At 41.4% G+C, this 14,980-nt stretch overlaps 1 protein-coding gene across 1 annotated transcript in view; it reads right to left on the reverse strand.

The window, feature by feature from the left end:
* DAP (death associated protein) overlaps nt 1–14,356 on the reverse strand; it is a 52,217-nt gene extending 37,861 nt beyond the window's left edge. Inside the window, exons 1-2 of the mRNA XM_050328060.1 lie at nt 14,171–14,356; nt 7,800–7,896 (exon numbers count right to left, since the gene is read on the reverse strand). Coding sequence (XP_050184017.1) covers nt 7,800–7,896; nt 14,171–14,225 — 152 coding nt within the window. The 5' untranslated portion in view covers nt 14,226–14,356. The remainder of the gene's footprint in view (nt 1–7,799; nt 7,897–14,170) is intronic.
* Nucleotides 14,357–14,980: the final 624 nt, after the last annotated feature.

Raw genomic sequence — 14,980 nt, forward strand, 5'->3', positions numbered from 1 at the left:
CCATTTATTTAACAGGATGTCTATGACCAAGGCACAATCATTGAAATGTTACAAGCCTACTTCAGCGAACGCTCCCCCATCAAGCAATGTGCTGCAGTGAACAGCTCTATCAGCTTCTACAGCAGCATAAATAAAGTTCTGATGATGACAATATAACAAATGCTTTCAGCATGATTTTTATTTATCTCTCATATATCTCTTGCTTCTAGTACCTGTGTCCTGGGAGCAGCTGAATGAAATGAATTCCCTCCTGTCTGGCCCAGTGACAGTTAACAAATGATAATTCCAAGTTTATTTTAATATTAAACTGCTTCAAAGTTCGGTGCCTGATGCAGCTGAGGCAGAAGAAGCTTAAGAGAGGTGCTACTTGAACTATATCCCCCTCCTTGGCACACATGGTGTCAGTAGCACACACCTCCTACTCATTTTCAGTTCATGGTAACTTCACTTCAAACATAGGTTTTGATGCTAAATAAATGAGTAGCATCTGGTCCTCTGCAAGCTTCTTCTAGTAAAAATTCATACCTTTAGCTTTAGAAATACTCTCAGCATAACTGAACACCTAAATAATAGAGATTCAGGCTTAGTTGGCATAGTGAAATGGATTCGACTATACTTTTGAGTTTGGAAATTTTTGTGCTTTTTAATGCCTGTGTAATATCTGTTTCAACACTGTATGTGCCTTCAGACTTCCATGCATTCCAATACTTCAGAAAGATACCAAAAGAAATGAACTAATCAAAATGCTACCACACAGGCCATTCAAGATCATTTACTTTTCTGTACTGATGTGGAATGCTGTGCTAACTAAGCTGTGCCACTCACAAGAAAATACTTCCCATCCATTTTTCTCTCACATATGACTAAGCTTTTCTCACCTTCCTCATGACACAGAATACAGATTAAAGACTTTCATTCTTTTAAAATCTTTTTTCTTACACCAGCTTGGCTGACAATTCATTTCAGCTTTCCAGTTAATTTCATAAGACAGCATATGTTTCTTTGGGACTGAACTCGGCTCTCACTGAGCGATATGGTGTATCTTCTATTCACTTTGAGGGGGAGAAATATCAGATCTTTTTTAGTTCTTTCACACATGCACACAGTACTTCAGGAATATAAAAAGAGCTATCCATATAATGTCATAACTGGCACTTATACTGATGGATTTATCAACTTACTGCTTCAATTATCAAGAAATACTGGAAGCATGAAACAGTCTTTCAGAAGACTCTCATATCTTTCTGTATGAGAAGGCTTCATTGATAATCTTGCCTAGCTTTTTCTCCATTCCCTACATTCACAGATCTTTTCAGTTCTTAAATGGGAGATGTTCACAGCCTATTTTCTTGCTTTACAGTAGTTCTGCATTTAAAAATCAGTATTACACATTCTATTCTCTCTCCATACCGTTAAGTCTATAACTGCATATGCATTTGATAGGGTTCAACACAGGTCACAGCAATTACTTTGTTAATTCTCCAAGTAACCAGTGATCTGATGAAGGTACTGTCCTGAAAATCACATGGAAATGGCCAATATTGCTTTTGGGTTCTATAACTAAACAAACTGTGCACATATAAACTTTAGCAGACTTGAGCATCTGCTAATTGTAAAAACTATACAAAAGATTGAGACACAAAAATAAATCATGAAGTGGAAAAATGCATTGAAGGCAATATTACTTATGTAAAGGAGAAGAGTGTGACACCATTAAGAAGCTATTCCCTTAACTGTAAAATTAATTCAAGTCCAAAATAATAAATATAAGGAGGAGGAAGGGGAAAAAACCAACAAGCACTAAGCACTGAAACTTTCTGGAAAATAGAGATGTTTCTGAGAAGGTAGGAGGCTATTTCCCTTACTGCACTATCTTCACTATTCTGCTTAAAAATATAATTGCCCCTCTCTTTTTTTTTTTTTTTTTTTTCTAACAGCCTTTTTCCTGCAGAACTTGCTTTTGACCTTTGGAATATTCAAGTAGGTAAAGAAAAAGTTAGTCACACAAAACTCCGGTATGACCACGGGATAATGCCCTACATTTGCTGCAATTTGCATCTTTCCCAGAAACTGCAAGCATGGTGTTCACAGCCAGGTTCCTTTTCCAGTGCATTTGCCCCATACATTTCATTCTTTAAAGCCAATTGCCTCCAAAGCTCCACATCTGAGTAACGAGAGCTCAAAGTCCAAAGACAGGAATAAAAACCTTTGAGTCATATCCATTATATCCCTAATCAAGTTACAGTTTTTATATGGTCAAGTGTAAAATGACAATACAGCCTGTGAATGTAATCTCTGTGTAAAGCCACATCAGTTCATAGGGGTAACAGAATTAGACCCCAAAGAGAGGGAGGTAAAAAAAGAGGTGGTTTAAAAATATGGCAGAAGAAATTTGAATTCCATCAAAGAAGAGGATCTGTATGTTGATGACAGATGCTTGTACAGAGTATCAGTTCACTCCTTCAGAGCTGCCTGAAGCTCTGACACAGTAGTGCAAGAGACCTTTGAAACCAACACTTCGTGGCTCTGTTGCCAGAAAGGGAGACTCAGTTGGTCCTCTATCCATCAAAGTCGCACATTTCCTCTCCAAAACCTTAAGCAGAAGATGTAGCAGCCTATCTGCCCTGACCCGTCTCTTCCTTTTAACCTTAAATATTCACCATGCTGAGCCAATGCCATCTTACATTTCTAGTAATTTGGTTTTATGGATGCATGAGCAGATGTAGCGAGGTCTTTGTCAGCTTTATGTTGGTGAACAACATATGGGAGAAACATTGATGGGCTGTTCACTCTGAGTATTTATGGAAGCACAGTGCTACCTGTTCACAGGGGGTTGGTTTACATGTTCAACAAGCTGTCATTTTTTTTTTTCTTTTTCCTTTTCTTTTTTTACTTAGAACTCTTTAAGATTTCCCTCTGTGAAACTCCTGTTGACTCGACATCATCAGACTACCTACCATGGTGGAAACTACTTCCTTGAATGCAAGCAAGCTGAACACTAGACATAACTTCCCAGGTCTTAGCTGTGCTGAAGAGCAGTTATTCCCAAGTTAAAGAGTCAGAACTCCAACTCTACAGTTTTTGCTCCAGCTAAAATAACCAGAACAATAGGGTAAAATACAACGAGTAGAAATAGCTTCAAGTGTTTCCATATTCAGGGTGCAAACATACAAACCTTCTCTAATAGTTTAATTATATAATCTACTTTATATTTTTTAAAATCTGACAGAAGTTTGGTCATTAGAAGGCAAAAAATTAAACATATTTTAGTGACAGAAGAATCTCCAGTGGCAAATGAGAAACGGAAGTAACGCCTGTTTCTTGTCAGTTGCAACAGAGCAAAGTGAGGGAAAGGAAAAACAAATTTACTCTTGAATGAAAGCATGTATCTGCAGACAAATTTGAGATTTCCACTGCACTTCCAAAAGAAAAATGGAAGTTCAGCTTAACCTGCATATTCAGACTTAACAAGTAACATTGAGCTGTAGGATACCAGGGGCCTTGAGCAACTCCTCTCTCACCATGTAACTAAGTACCAAGAGCAGCTCTTTGACACAAGAGCACCCATATGCTTCATTAGCATGATTTTACTTTTGAGTCACCACATTCTAAATTACCCTCTCATTTTTTTTTCTTTTTCCTTTCACCCAGTGAATATAACTAAAGCAAATATCCACATCGTAAACTGAATTAAAATCCAGGCTGCATAATTTATCCTTTCTAGAGTTGACAGGTAAATCAAACATAATGCTGGGTTCATAATCTCCAGGTAAGTTTAAGACACAAACCACCTACAATTTACATATATAGAGAAACCACTCCAGTGAATTTATATGGAGTAATTAAGTCACTGTAATTACCCACTTTGTTTCAGAAATATAACAAAAGAGCACAAACATAAAAGCCTTTGCAGTTTACCCTGTTTGTTAAAAATAAGCCTGATATTTCCTTTAAAGTTTTTTTTTTTTAAATCCAGATGCTGATAGATAATTATAGTTTCTTCTTCTTCTTGAGATCCCAGAATGACAATTAATGAATCTCTTGTGCTAAACTGAACAAGCAGCTCTCACTTCAAATTATCTGTTTTTCAGGAGTATTTATTACATCAAGAGTCAGATGCTGGCACAGGAATGCACATGACACTGCAAATCTCACTTAAACATGCATTAATGGGTTTTTAATAGAGCCCAGGACTATGAGTAGCCTAGTTATTCCAAATAATTTCTATGACAACATACAGTCCTGAAAAATTATGATTCTGATTCGTAACTGTACTTCTAATTATAAGTTTCACCTTCCTCTAGCACCACAAAAAACCCCCTTCTGTCAGCAATCAGTATGATTTAATCAATAAAAACCACAACCATATCAAGAAACCCAAATCAACACGAGTGATACGCAATTACAAAAACGTAAGAAAATCAGTAATGGATCAGTCCAGAAGTTTGTCCACTATCCTATCTCCAAATGGCTAATCAAAATCACTTGTCTTGAAGAACACATGCACTGAGAAACCCATCACAGTCTAGTTTACCACTGACACTTTGACCAAAGGGATGCCACTGGCTTTTGGAGATGCCACACATCTTTAGTTCACCTAAGTCAAACAACGCAACTCCTCCCTTCTTTCATCGAGTCTTCTCTATACAATCATATCCAGCCATTCCTCTTTTAATATAAAACTCTATTTGTACCAGACACATAAAATTATTTCTACCACTCAAGGCTGAGAACTGCCTTGAACTGCCTTGCAGCAAAAGTTTAAATTTGTATTTCTCTTACCACATACTGTTTTAAGGGATCACAAATCACCATTATGACAAGTCTCCCTATCCCTTCATGAAATGGACTATAAGTAGGTAAACAACTGAGAAAAATAAATGTCAGAGAAGATATAACTAGTGAATGTTAATGTCACCTTTATTACAGCACAATTAGCTATGTCAGGGGTGTTCACCTGTATCAGTTTTGTTTACTTTAAGACTAGAAACATTGACACAACAACAACTTCTGCAACCAGGCTGCAAAAACAATGCCAACTGTCTCTGAAGCCACAAATACTCCTATGAACCCCAGAAGAAAGCCTTCTTGCTGAGCAACTGCTCGGATTTGTGCCATCATGGGGAAGACATGTGCTCCCAGAATTCCCAGAGAACCCTGGGAGAGACTAAATTCTTCTGCTTCCATTTACAGCCAGTTCCACTAATCTGCCCTCAAGTAAGCCTGCAATAAGATTAAAATAATGACTCAGTCATTCTAGCCTCCCTCTTCACAAACAAATTACTCTTCTGTTTCATTCTTTTCTCCTACATCATTGTCAGCTGGCCATGTCACCTGATACAGACTTCCTGAAGGGCTGTTTGCTCTTTTTAACTTTGAATTGCAATAGGGAGTAGAGATTGCATCATATCAACAATACTACTTTAAAATGGCAAAGACTAAAAACATGAGAGTAGAAAGTTAAAAACACAGATGTCTCCACATCTGCTAGCAAAGCCCCACAAGTACATATATATTGGTGCTGGAGAAAGCAGAACAGAACACTCCCTTCTCCCCTCCTGACAAACCCGTACCCATCTCCTGAAAAACCAGTCTCCACAGGCATCGGAAATCCAAGGATATTCAAAGGGCAGCATGAATCACCAGGAACAGACACAAACTCCAGGGGACTGCACCTTCGAGCACAAAAGCAGTTGACACGCTGCAAAGATAATTTAATTTTGACTAACAACAACAACTACTTTATGTACTGTGGCCTGTAAAGTTTGCTTATTCTGTCTTTGGCTAAGTATTTTCTTGCTCACATCTGTATACCAGAGCAGTGCAAGTATTTCCACAGGAGCCTACAACAGGCATATTAAACCCTTTCCCTTACATACACAAAATACTCCTAGCTTACCCAAGAAAACAACATCTCTGAAGTTGTTAACCAACTTACTGTTTTGTATTTTAACTCATGTTGGTTCCCTCCTAACTATGCTCCTTATTTCCCCCTACTGCTTTCTTTCTCAAGAGGATTAGATCAAAGAAATAAAATAGTTTTTAGCCCAGTGCTTTCTGTATTAATATACAGGCTCGAGAATAGCTGTATGCACAAGTGCCTAATACAGACCCTCCACATAAAAACCAAAGCAAAGAGCATACTCTAAGTACATATTTTGACTGATCAATCAACTGATCAAGTAGACAAGGGAATGGATTTTATGATGTGCAACAGCTAACTATTCTCTAGTTATTAAGGAACCCCTAGAGGTCATTAAACTTTCTCCTCTGCCATAAAAGCATAAAATTTGCTCACAGACCTGATTTACAATACTAATATACAGCGTGTCTTTGCTAGCATCTACAGATCAAGAGCACACCCTTCTCCCAGTGGATCTTTTGCCCAGGCTTTGTTTTACATTGTGGTTTGGTCTCAGCCCAGTTCACCTGGACTCCCTGAAGATAATGTTGTGTAGAACACATTTACCAAGGAGACACCTAATGCATGCCAGCTAGGATTGGTCCTTCAGTCCAGACAGCCAAACTAAGTAATCTCCAAAACACACACAGTGTGAACATTAAGTCCTCAGCACCCACTGTTTACCCCCGTAAATGGGCTTCTATTGTGCCACAGCACCTGCTACAGCAGACATAGCCACAAATATCAAGATTAAATTTTAACTTTTCCCTTCACTGTTTAAGTGAGAGGGGGAAACATAATCTTTCTCAAAGAAAGGAATAACACAGGTGCTGTATTGTAACAGCGGCTTGGGTCTGTGAACAGGTCAACCCACCACAACCACATCTTAAATAAAATGATGTATCCTCAAGCAAAGTTTAAACTGACGCCAAGATATAATTTCTTACTTTAGTCAAAACTTGACTGCAGTACAGACTCTTTCAACTTATGTGCCACTGAGCAGAATTACAAGATGACCAACTTGGTTGATGAAGAAAGGACATAAAGTATAATTTTCCTACATTGTACTTGAGTATATTAATTAAAATTACTTTTCTCTTCTTATAAAGGTGTTTCCTATTCCAGTTATGCTTTAGTAAATAAACGCCTTTGTTCCTCGGGTTTTAACTTGAGCAAATAGTAAGGACGTTCCCAGGTAGTAAGTTAGTAGATAAACGTTTCAGGTAAATATAGTCTTGGCTACAAAGAAAAACATCTAGCCAGGGAAAGCAGCACAAAACCAGGTGGCTTTTGTAGGAACAGAAATACTGCAACAGTTCGTTGAACCTCCCTACTTTCTAAACAGCAGTAATCCAGTAAATCTACTTAAATCTGCTAAGTAACTGCTGTCTTAGTATTCTCCACCACCAAAACTGATAGATTCCCACCTAAAATAAAAGCAGATAATATTAACACCATTTATTTTCATTTGTCTTTCCAAAAGCACCACATTGTCAAATACGTCGCAGAGAAAGGACAGGGGTAAAGGGTAAAAGGATAAAGGGAATCACCCAGCACTCAGCAAGCCCATCTCATATGAATTGAAAACGTAATGCTTATTTCCAAACGTGCTTCTCCACAGCCTGAATTCAGACATCTTAGGAAAGTTGAGGTTCTACTTTAACTGTACCTTTTTCTCCAATCTTCCCCTACGTGGTAGGATCATTTAAAAGAGGCTCAGCAATGTGAAAATTCCCAATTCTCTAATTCTCTCGAAGGAGCACCTAACTTGCTACTGCTTTATGATACAAAACCAACTGTATCTTTGGTTTGCTATTCACAAGGAAAGTAAACTGGTGATAAGGCTCAAGGTCATGGAAATTCACTTGTAGAACATGCACCAAATCAAAGTGCTCACCTGCTGGTTTCCCAGTCTTGGTCATCCTTATCTTTTTCTTCTTTGGCATCAGAATTGTGTGGGTGTTTCTGTACAATCCGCATCCCACCAGCTTTCACTGGAATGAAAATTAAATAGACAAAACAAACCTCAATCAAAATACCATAAGTGAAGAAAGTTTTAAGCATGACCCTCCCCACTTACTTCCTGATACTTTGCAGAGTAGTTTAATGGTAATCACAGTTTGAAAAAAGGGCCTGAAGTGTAAAAAAGTGACAAGCCTGAGGAACAGCTACTTCAGGACCCCATCTGCCATTCTCTTTGACATCATGCCATCTTTGCTTATCCTGAGAAGCTGCAGCTCTTTTTATCATCTGCTTTCAATGTCATTCCAGAAAACTGAATGCTGTTTTAACTCCCCCTCCAGCCCCTACTAACTTGCAGCAGTCCAAAGAAGAAACTGAGGCAATGACTTGCATGAAAGGCCACACACATGAATGTTAAATACTCCAATAGAACATGAAGGGCCAAAGAAACTTACTTGTCATTTCAAGCATATAACTTGTCATTACATCTATAATAATAGTATTTATACAAAAAGTACTTTACAAATAGTACAACAGAAAGCAAAGCTTGAAAGGAATGTTAACTTGCATTTAGAATGGAACTTTCTGTTTTGTAAAACTTACTAACATTTACAATATTTCAAATACATGCATCATTTAGTTTTAGAAATGACGCAAATGTGAAAGCATCCCTTTGAAACACAAAACAAGAATTGAAAGCAAATCCACTTATGTTCATCACTTATCCACTCCAAAGTGCAATCTAAAATAGGAACCAAGCCAGGTTTAACACTGCAGCTACTAAGCAAAGCAACGGGCAGGCTGCTCTTGATCTGCTTTCTGTTTCAATAGTGTACTTTTTTTTATTTCAACCATTGCTATACACGCTTCCAGGACAGCACAGGACAAGATGATGCATCTTGTTAGCTAACTGGATGGGTTACACTGCCATCAGCAACCACATCAGAAAACCACTGTAGCGCTCAGAAGTCAATAAAACCACCTACAGACACGCTGGTTTGTGTTTCACATTGCCTTGACACAGCAAGCCTTAGTAAGACTCGGCAGAGATGTCACAGCCGGAGAGAGCAGGATGCCAGAGCAGCCCTCAGAAGAAGCTGAAGTGTTTGCCAGTATGGCTGGGGGAAGCCGTACTTCTGACAGTCCTCCTGTGTCCACCCACAGAGAGATTAGGGCACCTCACAGCAGTTCAGTGCTAATCCCTGAAACTTAGACACAGGTCTAGTTCTCAATTCTTAACCAGGACAGCGATGGAAAGGACACCACTGTGCATAAATTCCACAGCCTGTGTGAAGGCAAGCAGGAAAGACAATCTGCCCTGCCCTAGGAGAAAGCAGCTCTTCAGCCCTGCTTTTTAAAAACAGATTTTAAGTTTTTTATGATATTTGAAAGAACAAACTTCTGATTCAATAAAGGTCACTAACTAAAGTTAGGGAATCAACAGACAAACCGAAAGAAATACCTTTTAAAACCTATCAACATTGTGTCCTCTTACCATGCATGAAAAAACCAACCCCTGTTTGTGTTTCTCTCCAGCATAGAACTTATACTTCAACAGGTGAGAAATGTTTCACATGGGACAAGGAAGGAAAGACAGTTTAAAAACTACATTTCTTGTTGCCTAAAGTGAACCAAATTTAAAATTCCAAATACTTTTTCTTGATTCAATCTCCTCAGAAATTTCAGTTTGTTTCCAAAAGCGACCACCAAGAGTTCTGCCAAATGCTGTCTTCTTTTAATATCTCAGTTAATGAAAGTGACTGGTATGTTTTATTGCCCTTATTTACAAATTAATAATTTGAATTAATGTCTAAATTTAATATCACTGCACAACCAGCTATTATTTATTTCAAATTACTTTTTGTGGAAGATGCTGTCTCCACAGTAACACCTGCCAAGGTTACAAACAGCACCTCTGAACAATACACACATTTCCATGTCCTTCACCATCTTGTATAAAAGTAAAGAAAGCAGTATCCGAAGATTTAGTGCTAATTTATCTCTCTGCTCTCATATTGTATACCATCAGGCCACAAAACACATGTTTTCTCTTTACCTGTCACTGGAAAAGATATGCAGCTAACACGTTCAGATTTGTCTGTATGAAGAATTAACAGGGATTAAAAAGCAAATAACCAGACAACTAAAAGGCGTAATAGTGACTGAGTAATGCAAAAACTTAATATTTTTAATAATCTCATTTTTTGAAGTAAAATCAACAGGAATACTATAGACAGCTTAAAGTACTAATAATAGATAGTAATCCGACGTTACTGTGCAGATCTGGGAAACCAAAGGAAGAATCCAGTAAACAACTGCTGTAATCATGTGCATTTCTGAGACCAAAAGTGAAATAATTAGATCAGCATTCTATACGTATAGCTGATGCAAATTTCTGCCACCTATGACACAGCATGCTCATACCCAATCTAGTTTCAAGAGATTTAGCTTAAGATGATAAATACCCTTGCAGCAAAATTCACCTTGCTTTTCAAAAGGTTGAAACCTTCTGAAACTAAGCTACAGTACATTGGAGTGAGAGAGAAGAAATTATGATTACATCCACCAAGCTAAAGAAAAACCCACTGCATTTGGGACATTTTCTTGGAAGTTATGAGCATTCATCTATTTCCTACTTGCCTAGCATTTACTACACAATTTGGCAGATGCTTACCATGGTGCTTTGTCATTTAAAAATCATCCTTAAAATAGCTCAGATTTCCTTATAATAAATCCTGCAGAGAAAGGATCTAAATAGATGATAAACCACCTTTCAGAATGCTGTCAGAAATCAGTGCCCAGAAGTGGACGGTGTCAACAACACTCTTTGTGTCGGCATTAGGAAGAAAGCAGCAAGTAGATCCTGTGCTAAAGAGCAAGAGCAGAGCTTAGGAGGGACCTGTGCTAAGGCAACAGGGGACTGGGAAGAGCTTCCCGGGTTGCTGACAGCCAAGAGACCACCAGTCTCTAAAGAAGAGATATCAGCCAGCATGCTCTGAGAAGAGCAACAACTCTGTTTGCCTCACTGTTGGATATGAGACAAGTTTTGGATTTTAATTACTGTCATGCTTCCCCCCCCCGAGAGTCAGACAGGACTACCTTGTCTGTCCTGTGAATGCCAGCCTATGCTCCTCTTAATGGTATGACTACTCCTTCAATCCAGACTGGGAATACACTCTACTTTTTTTTCTCTCCCCCACCTCCCAACTGTTGTGCTTATTTGAGACTCCTCCCAGTCTCTGAGACTGAATTCTGAAATAAATCACCAACAGGTCACAACATCTGCGGAGGAACTTTTAGAAATCCAGATTATAATCAACAGTTTTAGCAGCTTCCCTTTTTACTTGAGTATGGTATTCAATATTAACATAAAAATTTATTTCCTATGTACTGTGTAATAACAGATTCCATTACAATGATAAAATGTATGAAAAGGGAAACAAAACACGCCCTTGTGTAAGATGAAGAGAGCATATATTAGTGTCCAACAAAGTAAGAACACAAGTAAGAGTTATTATACACCTTCATTTCATAGAAATCTTGTCTCAGAGCTAAATTTTTTTAGTGCAAGAAAAAGCACGACTACTTTCGTGAACCTGTTGTAAAGCTTCATAAATAAACTATTACACAACCACCTTGCTTTGTCCCTCCACAGTATCTACTAGAAGAAATGAACAGCTAAAAGCATAATTAAGCACACCTCTTTAGAGGGACTATACAAACCTACTCAGAAATGTATTTTAGGCAGGCACATCTGAGAGACATTTAATAAAGATTAAGCTGGAACCCTCTTAAATTTCAGAAAGGAGTTCAAAGTCACTTCGTACACCCTGTTAGCAACCTGAGGTCTTGAGGTTTCTTTCTATTTCATTACCCTTTGTCTTTCCAAGTGCTTTTTTCCCCCTTCATATGGGAAAGATCAATGCAGAGAGGGAGCCAACAAACAGACTGCATGCAGTCAGTATGCGAGGGCCAACAGTGCACATGAAAAACAACAGATTTGCCAATTTTGCTTTTAATTTGATGACCCTAATCCCTACTAACTTTCATGTGTCAAATTCATACTCAGTGGGGTTAAGACATCTCTAATTACAGGTAGGGCTCTTTATACAACTGTATGCAGCAAAACCTAAGCTTTTAAGCCATTTATCAAAAGAGATACCTTATTCACATCTTTTCTAGGAACTTGCCTTGTTATTTATGAACACAATTCCACTAGTAATTATTTTTGTAAAAAATCTTTTACTTTCATTAAAACTTGCTTACAGACTGACCTATTGCATTATTTTAATATTCAAAGATCTAAACCAGCTTGATATAGAGGATTAAAACCTAGCTTCAGACGCTAAATATAAAAACTGTTGCTAGTCAGCACATTTATTGTGGATTTTCCAAGTGTTAAAGGAACACAGGGCCTTTCCTCTGCCGAACAGCTCAGAACCACCTTCTTCCAGAAGCATACTGGAAGTTACCTTCTTCCTGAAGATACTGTACATAGTGTTAGTTGTTTTCTCTAACCTCAAAGACAAACTTGGTAATTCCCTTCCTTCCAAACCTCAACTGGTGCATGCTCACACACACACAAAAATAACAGGGACGCCAATGATCTTAAAAGGCTGAAGAAGTCCTTCAGTCCATATGTGGGCACATTTTTCACAGAAAAAATAAACTGAAATCCTCACCAAAGGAAGTCTGTACTGTACTCCAATCTTGCTTTTGCACTGTGCATCGCTAATTGCTTGTGTAGTCTAGAGAGGCTCACTTCAGGTCTTTTAAAAATCCCACCTGTCTCAAAAGACAGGTTTTGAAGCTACACTCTCGAACACGCAATGACATCAGAAAATACAGTTAGAAAGCATCTAAATGAAAATCTGCTATTGACAGTGCAGCTGGGAATCAAAGCTAAACCAATGTAAGGTCTTAATGACCCCTTCGCTCTGAAACTGACGTGTACCTCAAGGCAAGCCAGCTCAAGAGCTACGGCAGCAAAAGCTGTCAGGATTGGGAAAGATGCTTTAGTTTGGTTCCCTGAAGCAGCTCAACAGGAAGTCAGGTCAAAGGTAATGCCATGACAAGGCAGGCTGCAGGACTGGGATGACTCTGCTCAGCCAAGAGATGGGTTTAACTCAACTGCTGAACTGTATCTGCCATGCAAAGCAAAGCCACTATTTCTCACTTCTATTATCTGTTTAGAGGAATCTCAGGTGCTCATTATAGAAAGAGTAGAATTCAGTAAGGGTTCAACAACTGTTCATAAATTTAGCTTTAAATCTCATCAATTGACGCAAATATAAAACTTAATACCTGTGAATTTAGAATTTCAACAGTTTTTACTGGAACACTTTAAAAAAAAAAAAGCTTGCCAGAGAGGACCCGCCGTCCACGGACGGCGGCAGATGGGTGTCCCACTGAATGCGACACACAGCTCCCACCCTGACCACCTGCTCTCTCCCACGAGCACGCAGCAGCGGGATGGAACGCGATGGAGCTCCTTTGCTGGGCAGTTCACGAGCAGCTTTATTTGTTTCCTACCCTGCCAGCCTCCAGAATTGCAGCCAGGAGCGCGCAGCCTGCTCTGGCACTCACACCGTGCCGTCCACAGGCAAAATGGATGCACAGAGTACTACCAGAGTACTACTACTTTGCGGTGCGTCTGCTCGCACTCGGCTTGCACTGTTGGAACAGCGTCTCCGTGGCCCAGACTGCTCCGTTCCTGTTCCCCTTCCCACCATCGCCAGCCCCAGGCGGTGGTTCCGCAGGCCTCCACCGCATTTTGAGGGCGGGATGCCGGTGGAATACAACGTAGTCTGCCGCGTCGGAGCCCAGAGACGCCAAGCCGCACAGACCCGATGAGGGTTTGCCCGCAACAAGAGAGCTCCTCCGGGAGGGGACAGGGCACGGAGCGTCGCCCCGTCACCGGGAAGGCTGCTCGGAGGGCAGGGAGCGCCGAGGGCGAGCAGGGCTCAGGATCCCATCCCACCTGTATCCCACGGCACACCTCCCGCGGCCCGAGCGCCAACACCACACGCCGCTGCGGGCGGCGGCGCTCGGGCAGCGGGGAGCGCAGGAAGCCCCCGGGGCTGCTCGGCACCGCCAGCGGCGGGACCCGCCCGAGGCCGCCCTACCCCTGCTCAGCCCCGGGCGGCATCGGAGCGCACAGGGCGGGGGCTCCGCGGGGAACTGCGCCCGGCCGGGCGCTCCCGGAGGCGCTCGGCCCCGCCGGCCCGCGGCCGCCCCGTCCTCCCCCCGGCCCGTCCCCCAGCGTGGGAAGAGAAAGAGCGGAGAGACGGGAACCGGCGGCCGTACCAGCAGGAGGGTGTCCGGCCCGCGTCTCTGCTTTCTCTTTGGGAGGCGAAGACATTTTTACTGTGGCAGCGGCCCCGTTCCCGCACCGCGCACCCGCACCCCGACACGGCACAGCGAGCACGGCCAGCGCCCGGACCGCCCGCAGTGCCCGGCGCGGCGCGGCCCCGCTCCCGCCCTGTCAACGTGGCCGCCGCCGGGCGCCGCCGCCACGACGCGCCCCCCGAGGGGCGGTGCCGGGCCCGCCCCAGCCGGGCACGGCGTGTGCGGCTTCACGGGGTTATACACCCTCGTTATTTTAATCGCCGAGGGAAACTGGCGCAGGCGGTCGACAGCGTGATTCCGAGTCGGCTGCTTTGTGGCGCTTCAAATAGTAATGCCCGTCATTAGCGACTAATTGGCTGTTCACACCTTGCGTGTTGTTGTGTCCTGCCAAACTGCATGGGTGTGAAGTGGCACAGAGAGCGCTGTGCTGGTTTTCGCTGGGGTAGAGTCAATTGTCTTCGCAGTGGCTGGTACGGAGCCGTGTTTTGAGTTTGTGCTGGAAACGGCGTGGGTAACACAGGGATGTTTTAGCTATTGCTGAGCAGAGCTCACACAGCGCCCAGACCTTTTCTGCTCGCCCCACCCCACCAGCGAGGAGAATGGGTGGTCCAGTGGAGTTGGGAGAGGACATGGCCGGGACAGCTGACCCCAACTGACCCAAGGGATATTCTATACTATATGGCATCATGCTCAGCATTTATCCAGGGAAAGAAGAAGGAAGAGGAGATGTTTAGAGTTATAGCGTTTGTCTTCCCAAATCACTGTTAA

The sequence above is a fragment of the Myiozetetes cayanensis genome, unplaced genomic scaffold, assembly GCF_022539395.1.
Source record: "Myiozetetes cayanensis isolate MyiCay16 unplaced genomic scaffold, myiCay2020 scf1, whole genome shotgun sequence".
Classification (NCBI taxonomy): Eukaryota; Metazoa; Chordata; class Aves; order Passeriformes; family Tyrannidae; genus Myiozetetes; species Myiozetetes cayanensis.